General features: G+C 44.2%; 1 protein-coding gene across 4 annotated transcripts in view; it reads left to right on the top strand.

Moving 5' to 3' along the window:
• LOC131683988 (ubiquitin carboxyl-terminal hydrolase 32) overlaps positions 1-13,701 on the top strand; it is a 68,436-nt gene extending 54,735 nt beyond the window's left edge. For all 4 annotated transcript variants that reach the window (XM_058966429.1, XM_058966430.1, XM_058966427.1 and 1 more), the window contains exons 7-13: positions 2,557-3,197; positions 3,255-3,418; positions 3,478-3,686; positions 3,755-3,940; positions 11,295-11,939; positions 12,005-12,335; positions 12,503-13,701. In XM_058966429.1, the coding sequence (XP_058822412.1) occupies positions 2,557-3,197; positions 3,255-3,418; positions 3,478-3,686; positions 3,755-3,940; positions 11,295-11,939; positions 12,005-12,277 (2,118 nt within the window). In that variant the 3' untranslated portion in view covers positions 12,278-12,335; positions 12,503-13,701. The remainder of the gene's footprint in view (positions 1-2,556; positions 3,198-3,254; positions 3,419-3,477; positions 3,687-3,754; positions 3,941-11,294; positions 11,940-12,004; positions 12,336-12,502) is intronic.
• Positions 13,702-15,265: the final 1,564 nt, after the last annotated feature.

The raw sequence follows: 15,265 nt of genomic DNA, 5'->3' as shown, positions 1-15,265 counted from the left end.
CTGACGAACTACGCTGGAAGTGATAATGGATTATCGCAGAGGTAGCTCGGATTTCGGAAACGTGTCTTGACGGTGGACGTTTCAAAGCAAAGGAGAAGGGGCAATCGCTACTGCGTCGTGGTAACGGTTGACGTAAAGAACACGGTCAACAGCTTCAGCTGGGTGGTTATCGTCGTAGCGATGCACAGAATGCGGATCCCGGACTACCTGTGCAAGTTTTTGAAAAGTTATTTTCAGAACCGAGTTCTGGTCTACGATTCGAACATGGGGCAGAGGTGGATTATGGTGACGGGGCTCCATACTCGGCCTAGAACATAATGTTCAACCAATGTACACAGTGTACATAGTGTGGGAGTCGAGATCGTCTGCTTCGTAGATGACATTGTCCTGAAGATAACCGGCGAGACTCTTGAGGAAGCGTAATCAGCATCGGCGGACACTCAATTCAATCGATCCTGCACTGAAGCACCTGGGTGTGATGGTAGACTATCGGTTAAATTACAACAACCACGTCGACAATGTATATGAGAAGGCTGTAAGGACAACTAAGGTATTGGCAAGGATCATGTCGAACATCGGAGGAGCAAGATGCTCCACGAGACGGCTCCTGGCGAGTGTCTCATCCTCAATACTGAGGTACGGCGTACCGGCCTGGGCTGCTGCGCTGAACTCAACGCGGAACCGGACGAAATTGACAAGCACGTTTCGCCTAATGGTTGTTCGTGACGCGAGCGCATACAGAATGATATCGTCGGAGGCGGTATGTGTCATTGCTGGAATGATTCCCGTTAGCACCACTCTAGTTGAGGACGTGGAATGCTACCAGCGGAGGAATATACGAAATGCAAGAAGGCAGTTCAGAAGGGACTCGTTAGCTAAGTGGTAGTAAGAGCGCTGCACCGCGGAGAAAGGAAGGTGGACCCACCGATGCATCCCAAATGTGTCACGGGTGCATAGCAAGCATGGAGAGCTGAACCTCCATTTGACACAATTTTTGTCCGGGCACACATGAAGTACCCGCTTCGGTTTGAACATGCTTCGTCACCTCTTTGCCCGCAGCGTGTGAACGTGCAAGAGATGCTGGTACACGCGGTCTTTGACTGCCCTAGGTTCGAAGAAATTCGAACGGGTATGTCCGGCGTGACAGTCGACAATATCTTCCAAGAGATGTGCTACGATGAGCGTATCGAAGATGCGGTCAATAGAGTAATGATCAATATACTCTCCGAGCTTCCGAGAAAGCGGCGAAGGGACCAACAAAGCAGCACCGCCTACTAGAAACTACTACTACACCATGGAACAAAAAATCGGGTTCGGGAAACATTCCGCCGCAGGGGAATCCTAAGCCGGAGTACACTAGATCCACCGGGTTCGGATCATCGGGGCGTCAGCGAACCGGAAGCCAGGCTCCACTGAAATCGTCGGACCGATCTCGACACACTACCGGGTGGCTCGTGAGTAGGCAAGATCCGCCGCCGGGGATTAGTTCAAGTAGATCGCGTTGAACAGCCAACAGCTGGTCTAGTTGGAGCGCCAGTGAACTGGCGCTGGTCTAGTTGGGGCGCCAGTGAACGCTCCACCCGGAATCACTAGAGAGACCTCGACACCTACTGATTGGCTCGTGGATGTGCTAGGTCCCTCGCCGAGGACGAGATCGAGATCGGGACGAAAGTTACGGAAACAAGCATCGGTATCGGGATAAGTCCGTCGTTGAGGGATTCGCAGTAGGGTAGATTCTAATTTGCTCTCGAAACAGACATCGGTGCCGCAGCCGGGCAACTCTCAGTCGGAGTAGGGTAGTTCCACCGCAGAATAATATCTGAGTAAATCTCGATAAAGCTGGGAGCTAAATGGCTCAAGAAAGCGGGTATCGGTGTCGGGAGACACTGCTACATCGAGAAACTCTCAGTCGGAGTAGGGTGAGTTCACCGCTGGCGACTAGGTTCACTAAGACGAAAACTAAATGGCGACGTGATAGATGGAGACGAAAAGCAAGAGTGGAGAGCTGAATGGCTCATTGGCACAACGAGCCCATCCCCCCACGAAATAATTTCTTCAATCTGTCGCCCGTTCCATATCAGTCGCTGTTTATCCATTCTTAACATAAATTACTGGGTTGGCTAAGACAAGCGTTATAGCTACTGTACCGTTAGCTATATTAACTCCCCGGATGCCTAAACACTCATTTGGATTTAAATCAAAGTTCAAACAATTGAGTCTTTTTTGTATGATAAACATATAAGATCTAGAGATACAATTAATTATAGATTTTAGTATAACCATTTCAGATACGCACGAGTAAATTTGAAACTTAACAGATTATTGAGAAGTACATATACCAAAACCATATGAGGATGGCGAAAAATTTATTAACACTTTAACTTAATTGGTAGTTCTACAAGTATCGCTTACATTTTCTTAGCTAAAAGTTGCAATAGTGTCATACAAATATGAATTCCCATAACTTCCCAGGGGGCACACCAAAATTAACTAGTAACGGAACTGATCAGCTTTCTAGTAAACCGTTCTTTATAAAAGTATCTTGAAATATTTCAGCACATTCCCGAAATCAGTGCCAGTCCTGATAGTACCTTTACATTCAATGAAATACCCCAGTTTGCTAGCACCGCGTATGCAACGAGCTCACAGTATAAAGATCAATCTCACAAAACTATATCGACGACAAATTTGTTAAACAATGTCGACAATGGCTGGAATGCATCTACGGGCAGTGGCATGACGGGCGACCAAGATGAGCAAAAAACTCCCTGCAATGATTGTGATATTATCTATAATGGCCACGCCACCGATGTGAGTGATCCGTTTCCGTACGTCGATAGCAATACGATACATCAACATAATCATCATCTCCAACAACAACAACAGCACCACCAAGGTGACTCCTTCAATCTAAGTGCAATTAGACGACCGTTGAGTGCGAACAGCGGAGGAATGTACAATAATCAGCCAAAGAACAACTATTTGATAGCGGTACATCGTAAGCTAAGCCGACAGGACACCTATTTCCTATCACATCATAAGTCGCGACCGGGTCTTTTCGGTGTACCGCTGCTGATCCCGTGTTACGATGGAGTAACTAACAAAGAGCTGTACTGCTCGGTTTGGTTACAAGTTGCACGGCTATTGAGTCCACTTCCGCCGACGCCACCCGATCAGTCAAATCATGCTACAGACTGGTAGGTTAAATCTGCCTAAACTTGGTGAACCTATAAACTAATGCATTTTATTTACAGTGATGATAGCTTAGGTTATGATTTCCCGTTTACCCTACGGGCCGTTGCCAGTGGCGGACGAATATGTGCGCTATGCCAATGGTCTCGTTTTTGTCGAGGGTGTGAAATACCCTGCAATGATGAACCTCTGCTACAAGGCCTAATATATTCGGCCACATCATCCAGTAAGCACTCATGAGCGATGCTTTGAAACTATAAAAATAATTTTGTCGTTGACTTGTAGGTAACAGCTCTACGCCAAATCTTTCGTCAAGGGAACACACGCCAACATTTCGACGGAAAACGTACGCTAGCTCGAGTGGGTCTTCCCTGGATGGCAATCAATCTTCCCCGACACCATCGTTGCGATGTATCAACACCAGTCATATTCAAATTGCCATCGATTGGGACCCGACCGCGCTTCATTTGCGCTATCAGAGCACACGGGAACGGGTAAGTCTTTCATGTGCTCAATTTACAGTGTAGTTTTAATGATATCTAACCATTGTTGTACTGCACAGTTGTGGACCGAGCATGAATCTGTGTCAATCTGCAGGAAGCAGCAAACTGAGCCAGTCGATTTGGATCACTGCTTGCGGGCGTTCACCTCAGAGGAAAAGCTGGAACAGTGGTACCACTGTTCTCACTGCAAGCAGAAAAAGCCAGCCACCAAGAAACTGCAGATCTGGAAACTGCCACCGATACTGGTGAGTATCTTTTTAATAAACCTCGGTGATGTTCTTCCGAAACGGGATAACCCGACTGCTGCTTGGGTTATATGCCCGAAAATGCGAATTGCTCTCAACACGGGCGATCTGATCTGTTTTGAATAATATAAACTGATGTTCTGATATCTATAGCCACAGGAAACATACTTCAACAGAATATTTTAATGTAATATTTCAGCTTTACTGTTCTATATTTCCGGATATACCTAGTTTGTCGAATCCCTTCGAACCTAGTTGCGTTTGAAAAGTTATTACTTGAACTCTGAGATTCGATGGGTGAATGGACGATAGTGATTCTGTACTGTACTGTACTTTAATTTGGGCAGTAAGGACAATCCGCTGAAAAGTCAATCAAAGAATATTAGCATTTCAATCGAGAAATGATCGTCAGCCTTGATTCATTAGAGAGAATATCTATATCACAATAATAATATATTTTTGCAGCTTCAGATTGTACGAGATGATTGATGGGACTTTCGGAAATCATTTCTTCGCCGGTCACAAAACAGTTGCGAGGGGTATTTCGAGGCATACTTGAACCGACCTAAAATCGTAAGGGGGTACGGAATGCAAAAATTGTAACTTCTTGGATATGTTTTTATTCTGGAATCGACGATTTTTGTGTTTTGGCAATTGAACGATTCGATTCATCTAGACGATCGTACGACACTTTCGAAACGCTGGAGAATATAGCTTTTACTGGCATGGTTCATTGTCATTGGTTTGGTGATTCGGAAGTTTAGTGGATGTGTGTGCGCTCCAAACATGAAAACAGACTATCTGACAACTCGACCACCGAAGTTGAAATATGCCCGGATAAACTGAATGAAATCGTTGAGAATAATGATACGAAGCGTAATCCAACAAAGTGGTCGCCGACTTCGCACAACGATGTAGAAGCAGAACCGAAGATATGCGGGTATTCAATGTTTGAACTTCCGAAAGTGACCAAGGGTTGAAAAATGAAGAAAGCTCCCGGTCTGGATAGAATCCCCAAAATGGTGATTGAACTACTTGCATATTTAGTTATATCGAATTTCTCGTCAAATGGATGTCGAAAACAGTCGCCACACTTAAAAATTCGCTGAACTCCGATAACAGTGCTCTGACGACAATAGTTGGTTCTCCGAAAAGGTAGTCGCAAGTGAGAGTTATTACGAAGAGCTCGAATACGGGCCTGAAGATCCAGGGCTCGAGAGCAGTCCCTCCAGATGCTGAGAGTGGCGAGCTTTATTAACTGACAATGGTTTTCGTAACTCAACAGCTGATATCTATTTTGCTATGGGAGATGTCGAAGTGCAAAGTGTATGAACCGGCGTTGCACAGCCTCGTCTCTGTTAAACCAGCTTTGGTAATACGGACTCCAGACAACAGAACGAGTTTGATTAGCTTCGCTATTGCGATACTATGGTTCATTTTGTCGAAAGCCGCAGATAGATTCATGTTAATAGCATCAGTTTGTAATCCGTCAGCGAATTCATCGAGTACAAAGTCAAACGAGAGCAGGATGGTCGTTGTTCATCGTTTAGGCATAAAACGAGTTGTTTAGGCCGTTGTTCGTCTGGAATGTAATGTTTGTACTGAGCGAAAATAGGGTCTAAAACAATCTGCTCAAATAGTTTTATTACGACACTCAAACACAAGATTCTCTTTTTATGGACTGAAAACATGTGAGCTGCTTTCCATCAAAAGGGGAATATTCCCTGTAGTGAGTGATAACTCAAAGACTCGTCGAAGGGGGAAGCCCGCTGATACATTTTGTGACAAAAATTGATAGAACGCCGTCTGGGTCCAGGAACTAGATGCTTGGAAATTGCTGCAAGAATGGCAACATTATTACGTTGATGATCCGTCCTAAAGAAGGAGTGAGATTGGCGGCAGCAACAACTTGTTATGGTGGAAGGTACTCGTCGGATAAGACGCTTGAAAATTTGTCGGAGAACAATTGGCAGATTTTCTTAGTGTCGGTGCCTAAAACTCCATTGAATGACATACAATAAGTTAAACCGAAATCTAAAGGCTGCTCATTAACATACTTCCAAAACGGCTAGGGCTTAGATTTCAGTTGCGTTTTTGTGGGCGAACGGCAAGCACGGGGAGACAAACTTTCAGCTAACGCTGTTTCTATTAGGTCACGGTTGTCTGGAGTGTAAAGGAATGGATGAACACATGCTCTTCGACTACTTCAGATGCGATAATGAGCAAAGCAAGTTGCCAGTTCTAACAGAAGAGAATTCCTTAGGACGCTGCCAGGGTGGCGGCGTGAAACTAAGCTAGGGCTGGCTTTAGGATATGAGAAACTTGCATGTAGAAAAACAATTGGAGCCCACCAGAGAGAAAACCGAACCGGTCTGCGCGGATTACCTGCTTTGACTCTGACAGGCCTCATTTGATTTGCTATAAACAGGTTTCTTGCATGGTGACTCTCACCTCAGCTTTCTGCCGCCACTCTGTTGGCAGCCTTAGTAGCGATGTAAAAAAACGAAAAGATGCGGAACACCGTTAGTTGAGCTCTCGCGCAGATTCTAGTGGAGCTACAGAGAAAAGTATGGAGAGATCAACGAATTAGTGATCAGAGCTGACAGTTCGAACAAGCACATCCCACCGGTCAATCCATGAAGTAAACTAAATTCATCGTCGGGGGTAGATCAAGTAATTCGCGTCGAAGCAGCGGTTGTGGGTCATTGAATCGCCAGTGGAAAGCACCAGCGGCAGGTCATTCAGAGAATCTCGATCGACACCCTTCGACACAAGTTTGGTCGTACCAACCAGTAACGCTGATGACGTCGTGTAAACTGTCGAATACGAATACTGCAGGGATAGTTTTTGATAAAAAAATAGGAACTTTGGTTAAGTATGACGGGCAAGACTGTTTGAAACTGTCAATATTACGCCTTTTGTTTCCCCACGCGTTAGCCACCGATTTATCCTACTTTCCGATTAAGATACCGATTTATAAGTTTCTCAGAACATTACAAATTCGGTGTTCGATAATAGTAAATATAAATGCGAAGTACTCTTGTCAGTTATTCGTTTCGTCATAGGCAGATGTAACTGGACGCGCATTATTCTACTTAAGGTTTGAGTGATTCTAAAATTCTTAGATGAGCCTTGTATCCAGCTCGGGTACATAAAATTAAAAATCTTCGGGATCTTCGGTTCATTCTCCATATCAACAAGTCCGGTTCAGATAGGGTTTCTCAAATTATAAATTTTCTGGTTCGGGTTGGGTTCGGCTTTTTAAATTTTGAAATTACCGGGTTCGGGTAGGGTTCGAGTTTTACAAAATTTTCATGCTTGGGTCGGGTTTAGGTTTTTCAATTTTAAAATGTTTGGGGTTTGGGTTTAACAAAATTTCAGGTTTGGGTTTTTCAATTTTCAAGCTCTCGGGTTCGGGTCAGGTTCCGGTTCGAAAAAATTGAAACCCGACCATCTCTACCTTGAATCATCGATGGCGACAATTGTCGGCTCTAGAAAGTACGGTATCGCTAAAAATTCCCCCGCTAGGAAACTTTCAGTCGGAGTAGGATTCAACACCTTTGACTATTCGAGTAGATGATCAGAGCTAAATAGCTCATTATATGCAGAAGATCAAAACAGGGCAATATATACAGGAAATGATGGATTGCAAGAGGAAAACCGGGAGCTAAACGGCAATTCAATGGATCAAGTAAGGGTCCCAGTTCATAAAAATGAGTCCCGCACAACTCGAAAACATTATAAGTCAGGCTTTTGAAGGTTTTTCAAGTTACCTAACACACAATTTCTAACGTCGATCCACTACTCTGTGCATCATGCTTCATGCAGAACCAGGAACACATTTGAGCATATCCTAATTAAGTGCCCAGGACAGGACTCCGTTAAAAGCACGACCTTTCCTCGTCAATCGGTGAAGTACAAATATTTGAATATTAATAAATAAATAAATAAATATTTGAATCACTGTCCATTCGGTGGCTCGAATGCTTAAGGGCTACAACGCGATCATATCGGAATTAATCATGAATTGCGGTGAGGTTTATCCCGTAAGTGTGAACTGAAGATTTACAATACTCCGAGCCATCTAACTATTCGGAACGGATGGGAGGAGTAGTACAACAACATCTACTTGGTATGAACCTGTATGAACATGAATGAGCAGTACACAGTCACACAGCGGAAGTGAAAAAATCAAGGACTTCGATAAGGATCTTTTGTGCAGCCTCGCTCCAATTTCGAATGTCAATGATCTATCGGAAACGTTAGAGAGGGCGTGTGACGTAACAATGTTGAGGAAAATGGAGCCGAGGAACTGCCGGCATATTGGTGTTACGGAAGGTTCAGCTTCCTCCGTGCTACCTGCCTGAAAGTCCACCTACTACAAGGAGCTGTGCAGAGAAGTAGACACTAACCCCTGGGGCAACGTTTACCGTGTCTTGATGGCCAAGATCAAGAGTCCAACGACGCCAGCTGAAATGTGCGCTGATAAATTGAAAATTATCGTAGAGGGTCGTATCCCAAAGCACGACCTAACCGCATGGCCGCCTACACCGTACGTTGATGCAGACGGTGGAAATGCTGGTGACAATCAAGTCTCTCACGACGAGCTCCTTATAGTGGTGAAAGGGCTGAAAGCGGAGAAAGTTCCCGGTCCGGACGGTATCCTCAATGTGGCAATGACGACCGTGATCCTGGCGTTTCCAAACATGTTCAGGATAGTTCTACAGAAATGTCAAGACAAAGGCTACTTCCCGGACAGATGGAAGATCCAGAAACTGGTGTTGCTGCCAAAGCCAGGGGATTTAGCATCGTGTCGGCCTATATGCTTCCTGTAGACTCATGGTAAACTTCTGAAAAGATCATCCCCAACAGGCCGAACTACGCTGAAAGTGAGAACGGACTATCGCAGAGACAGTTCGGATTCCGGAAAGGGATCTGGACGGTGCACGCCATCCGCAGTCATCGCGAGCGCGGAGAAAGCATTGAAGTAGAATGCGGTAATCGCTGCTGCATCGTGGTTACGTGGATCGACGTGAAGAGTACGTTCAACAGCGCCAGCTGGTTAGCTATCGCCGTAGCGCTGCACAGAATGCGGGTTCCGTACTTTTCGTGGAAAATTCTGAAAAGTTACTTCCAGGACCAAGTACTGGTCTACGAAATTAACATTGGAGCAGAAGTTGATTAGGGTCACGGCAGGAGTACCTCAGGGCTCCATACTCGGCCCAATGCTCTGGAATATAATGTCTCCGTTGTACATTGTTAACAGTGAAAATGCCTAGAGGAGTTGAGATCGTCGGCTTTGCAAATGACGTTGTCTTTACGATAACCTGCGAGACTCTTGTAGAGGTGGAGATGTTGACGGCAGAGACAATAGGCATCGTTGGAACCTAGATGGCTGATGTCAAGTTGCAGCTGACTAGCGTGTCGTGATCAGCATAGGCTCACACTAACATTCCATCAATTGGTGCGCTGAGGCACCTGGGTGTGATAGTCGACGATCGGTTGAATTACAACAGCCATGCTGACTATGTATATGAGAAGGACGACTCGGAGGGGCAAGATGCAGCCCGAGCCGTCTCCTGGCGGGTGTCTCATCTTCAACACTGAGGTATGGCCGCTGCACTGAACTTAAAGCGAAACCGGACGATGTTGACAAGCACGTTTCACTTAATGGCTGTTCGTGTCGTGAGCGCGTACAGAACGATATCGTCGGAGGCAGTATGCGTCATTGCCGGGATGATTCTTATCTGCATCACTCTGGCTGAGGATGTGGAATGCTACCAGCAGAGGAATACGCGAAATGCAAGGAGATCAGGTCAGAGCGGACTCGCTGGCGAAGCGGCAGCAAGAGTTGGACAAGGCGGAGACAGGAAGATGGACCCACCGTTTTATCCCAAATCGGTCGGTGTGAGTGCAAAGGAAGCACGATTAGGTGAACTTCTATTTGACGCAGTTTTTGTCCGTGTACGGATGCTTCCAGAAGTACCTGCATCGGATTGAACATGCTTCGTCACCCTTTTGCCCAGACTGCATGAACGTACAAGAGACACTGGAACACGTGGTCTTCGAATGCCCTAGGTTGGAATAAGTTCAAAGTGGTATGCCTGGTGTAAAAGTGGACAATATCGTCGAAGAGATGTTCCACGACGAGCATATCTGAGATGCTGTCAACAGAGTGGTTACGAGTATATTCTTCGAGCTGCAGAGACAGCAGCGAAGGGACCAACAAAGTAGCGCCATCGGCTAGAAAGCCGTTGTGAAACCACAAATTGTGTTCCGGGAGAAATTCCGCTGCCGGAGAACTCTTCGTCGGTGTAGAATAGGTCCACTGCCGAAGACGAGTTGAGTAGTACACGACGTAGCACCGGATTCAGGTCGTCGGGGCGCTAGTGAGTCGGAAGTCAGGCTTCACCGGAATCGTCGGACCGATCTCGACACCCTACGCTGGTAGCTCGTGAGTAAGCTAAATTCACCGTCGAGGATTAGAGTGAGTAGATTGTGTCGAATAGAATCTGGTAGGTCGTTGGATCGACATTGAACCAGAAGTTCCGCTCCACCCGGAATTGCTGGACAGACCTCAGCACCTATTGACTGGCCCGTTGAGTAGGCTAGGTCCACCGCCGGGGACTAGATCGGGACGAAGCAGGTGTTAAATGGCTCACGGAAACGAACATTAGTATCAGGAGAAATAACCCGCCGGAAAATTCACAGTAGAGTAGATTCACCGCCGTGGACTATTCGACTATGTCGTGACAAAAATGGGATCTAATTGACTGAAGAAACAGACATCGCTACTGAGAGAAATTCCGCTGACAAGGAACCCTTTGTCGAAATAGAGTAGTTCACCCGTCGGATATTATCTGAGTAGAACTTGATAAAGCTGGGAGCTAAATGGCTCAAGGAAGCTGGTATCAGTGTCGGGAGAAATTTCCCCGTCGAGAAACTCTCAGTCGGAGTAGGGTGAGTTCACCGCTGGGGACTATCCGAGTAGATTGCGATAAGGCTGGGAGCTGAATGACTCACGGGAACAGGAGCCAAATTGCTCATGGAACGAACATCTAAACTACTCACTGAAACGAAAGATAAATGGCGACGTTATAGATGGAGACAAAAATCAAGAGAAGAGTCGAGAGTTAAATCAAAGCTCAAAGGTCAAACCATTTCATGGACCAAAATGGAGCAGAAGAGGTGCACAAAAGCACAACAAAGCAACCTCCCCCCTTATTGCTTTATTTGATCTTTGAGATAATGTAATACAAACTTTCCGATTTTGACCACCACCTTTGTATTCTAAATAGGTTCATTGACCGTAATAATTACCATAACTAAATTATTATCTCACTTCAAATTTCAGATTGTACACCTGAAACGTTTCAACTACGTGAACAATAAATGGGTCAAATCACAGAAGGTAGTCAACTTCCCATACGAAGACTTTGATCCGACGCCATACCTTGCATCGGTCCCGCAGGAAACTATTCTCCGTCACAAGGAGTTGCTGGAGGGAATAGGAAGTGGTCATTATGGCTACGATGGTCGCAATCACGATTGTCACGATGAGATTGTGGAGTTCGATCGAGAAATGTCCATGATTGACGAAGTGGGTGATGAGGTTTCTCTGTCGTCGATAACGGGCACTATTGAACGGGTTAGATCTGTTGATATCGAAAAGAGTGACACTGATGGTGCCAAGGACAAGGAATCAGAAAGTGTTATTGATACCTGTAGAGTGAGTGAGGGTAATTGTAATATTACTCCGGCCATCGTTGGGACGCATCCGGTGGTTGCTGTTCGACAGGAAGGTAGTGAATCGGAAGAAAGTCCGAGTAAATCGAAACATCGAATCAGTGCCATGTCAAAAGGTCAACGAAAGCGACTCGTGTCGTCTAGTTTGACGAAAACGCCAATTGTCGATGGACAGTTCAAGGATTTCCATAATCATCACCTTAAACCGGATACGGATCCGTTCGATCTAAAATACCAACTATACGCCACCGTAGTAAGTAGCAAATTTTCCGATAGCATTTCTAGCATTTTACGTAACTACACACTTTTCATTTACAGTGCCACTCGGGTATGCTGAACGGTGGTCACTACATTTCATACGCTGCCAATCCGAACGGATCGTGGTATTGCTACAACGACAGTTCTTGTCGTGAGATTCCTGTGCGGCCAAAGATCGACCCAAGCACCGCTTATCTCTTGTTTTATGAGCGACGCGATCTTGATTATGAACCGTATTTGCCTAATGCAGACGGGAGACACATTTCAGCAGAGCATCTGGCTGAATTTGAAGAGAGTGAAAGTGACCTCAAGAAAATGTGTACGATTATGTAGAAGTTAGCCCCATCGGCGATAACGACCCCAATGCGAAGTTGGGGTTCCGCTACGCTGGGTAAGTGACTGATGATAACCCTTGTTTGTGCTATCTTTTGTTTCCCGTCATAGAAAATGGTCATCATCGCTCAAACTAGTCCAGTATACGCAGAAATGCATACCATCGAATCTAAATTGTACAGTGTACAAAATAGTAATAGACTTGTTTCATCAAACTACTTACAGGAAAATTGTTCAACCTATCGTTGCCTTCGAGTAGGTAAGCCATCACTGTAGGACAACAGCAACTGATAGTGCTCCTGATATTGAATGAGATCTGTTCCCCTTTGATTGATTTGAAGCCGTAATTAACTATTGCATGCATGAGCAAAGTTCGTTCCCGATCTTTGTACGACGTACGGCAGAAAACCGGAGCAATAATCGGATTTGCACCCGTGCGACTCGGGCAGCTCTGCTTTCTGCTACCATTGCTGGAAACAAATCTGCAGAGCCCGTACAGGCTAATGATCCTTGTTCCTTTATTTTGTATCATAGCTAGGTAAGGCACATTTTGGTAGAATCGCACGCTACTTCTAAAATGCGAACACAATTCAAAAGTTCGTTCAACATCATGTGCTACAAATCATTTAGAAAGCTACATATGTTGTTTGGCTTAGGAAAAAATATTTAATATAAATACATTATATAATAAAAAAAATATATATAATTCATCGTCCGTGTGTAGGTTGTTCCTACAGTTCGCTGCGGACCAAGCTAGATCAATGCTGTTGATCTATGTTTTGTAAATTGTTAAGAGAATACTAGCTTTATTAAAGCGATAAGATAAGCAATTAGATAAATTGATTCACCATCTAATCGGAGCATCTAGAGAAAACTATCAATAGATCATGAAGAAGAGACATTCCAAATTGCAGATTATTTTGGTCCACGCAAAGATACCTAACATCTAACGTGGATTACGTCGGCATCGAAGCTAGCTTTTAAGTGTTGTGCTCTACGGCATGTGTGTAGTCAGTAAAATGGGAAAATAATGGATATTTAATCAGCTTTCGTTAAGAAGTAAAATTTTAACTCCAAACAGTCATTGTTATTTTCGTTGTGCGCTGAATACTCTGTTGAGAATGATTGGTTTCTGTTCATCAATAAAACAATTAAAATTAGATGTTGATAGATAAGGTACCCTTTGGAAGGACAGACAGTGAGTTGTTATGAAATGATGTTTTGCGTTTTTTATGTTTGTTGTTCTACAGCAAAAAGTTTTGTGGATTTCAATCATTCGTTTTGATCGTCTTTTTGTTTGTTATATTTTCTTTTATCTTATTAATTATTATTATTACTATTATGGGAAGCAATTCCTTTGTTGCGTATCGAATGTGACTTGGTTGAAGCAATATTAAATATTGATGATTACTACTTCAAAGAAAGCTGTTTTACTGTGTAAAATTTTTGAAAGAAATCCTTATTTTCAGTTTTTTTGGAATTATCTATTTGGCAAGTACTGCATATTGTTCTCTGCTCGTCTTATGATATCAAAGAGAGACGCTGAACAAAGTTCTACAACCGCGCATTACTGACATTTCAAGCAATCATTGATTCCATAATACTGAGGAATAAGGTTTGAAAGTATTAAATTTGTACACACCCCATTTGCAAAATCATCAAACCGAGCAAATCGTATTTGAAATTATTTACTGTTTTCAGATCGTATCAATCATTCCGAGTGATTATTTGAGTTTTTTCTCCGGCTCCGTGATCCATCGAATAAGCAAGCGTTCGACCACAGATAACAGACGTTTAGGCTAGAACAAAATTTCTTCAAAAACCTGTGTAAACTTTCAAATTGATAAACGTTAGAAATCTGTGTTTCACTATTGCCATCTGCGCAACTGTTTGCTATACGCGTTTAACAGCTGCAATCTAACTGCATTGTATCGATCACTGCGCCATCTACAAACGTTTGCCAAACGTGTTTCAGACGTCTGATTTATTCGGAATTTCAGTAGCGGGTATTTACACACGATTCAAATCGAGCCCAAACGTCTGTTATCTGTGGTTCGACCTACACCACCCGCATTTATTTTTGAGTTCGGTCTCTGATATCCGGCACCAATTGTCGCGACATTTCGTTAGCTCAACGATAATTTACGTAAGTACAGTGCTCCGAAACCCGATTTGTAGGATGAAAACCAAGTGATTCGTAACTCGATTCCCGACGGGTCTCCGGTGCCCTGAGGGACGGATTATACACCAAAGCGACGTTTCCAACCTATTTCGTTTGCTATGGGAAATTCCGCGGGAAAAAAGTATTGTGAAAATCGTAGCAGGTGTCAGGAGCACAGACTCTTAATAAGGTAAACCCACAGATAACAGACGTTTGAGCTCGATTTGAATCGTGTGTAAATACCCGCTACTGAAATTCCGAATAAATCAGACGTCTGAAACACGTTTGGCAAACGTTTGTAGATGGCGCAGTGATCGATACAATGCAGTTAGATTGCAGCTGTCAAACGCGTATAGCAAACAGTTGCGCAGATGGCAATAGTGAAACACGGATTTCTAACGTTTATCAATTTGAAAGTTTACACAGGTTTTTGAAGAAGTTTTGTTCTAGCCTAAACGTCTGTTATCTGTGGTAAACCATTCGCGCCTCCATCAAAACTCCTATATGACGTATAGGTTAATTCGGTGAACTGATCGCGTCTCCACCTAGACGAAGATTCAAATCAGTAAACGACTTGCGCCTCCATTGACCTGCCGACTGCCGGCGATTTTAACGCGTGTGAAATATCGAACTTCAAACAGAAAAATCGAATCGGTGTGTGCTTGCGAAGCGACCTCCATGATAGTAAAGTGACAAATTTCAAACGAGTAAAGCTTGAAGGTTTCAACCCAGCAACTATGTGTGTGTGTGCAAGAACAAGTAATTATAGAGTCAACGGGCAGTACACTTCGACTGCAAGCAAGACCAAGACCAAGACCTACTGAGGA

The sequence above is a fragment of the Topomyia yanbarensis genome, chromosome 2 (genome assembly GCF_030247195.1).
Source record: "Topomyia yanbarensis strain Yona2022 chromosome 2, ASM3024719v1, whole genome shotgun sequence".
Taxonomy (NCBI): Eukaryota; Metazoa; Arthropoda; class Insecta; order Diptera; family Culicidae; genus Topomyia; species Topomyia yanbarensis.
Note: the sequence above shows the minus strand (reverse complement) of the source record. Positions and strands in the feature narration are given on the sequence as shown.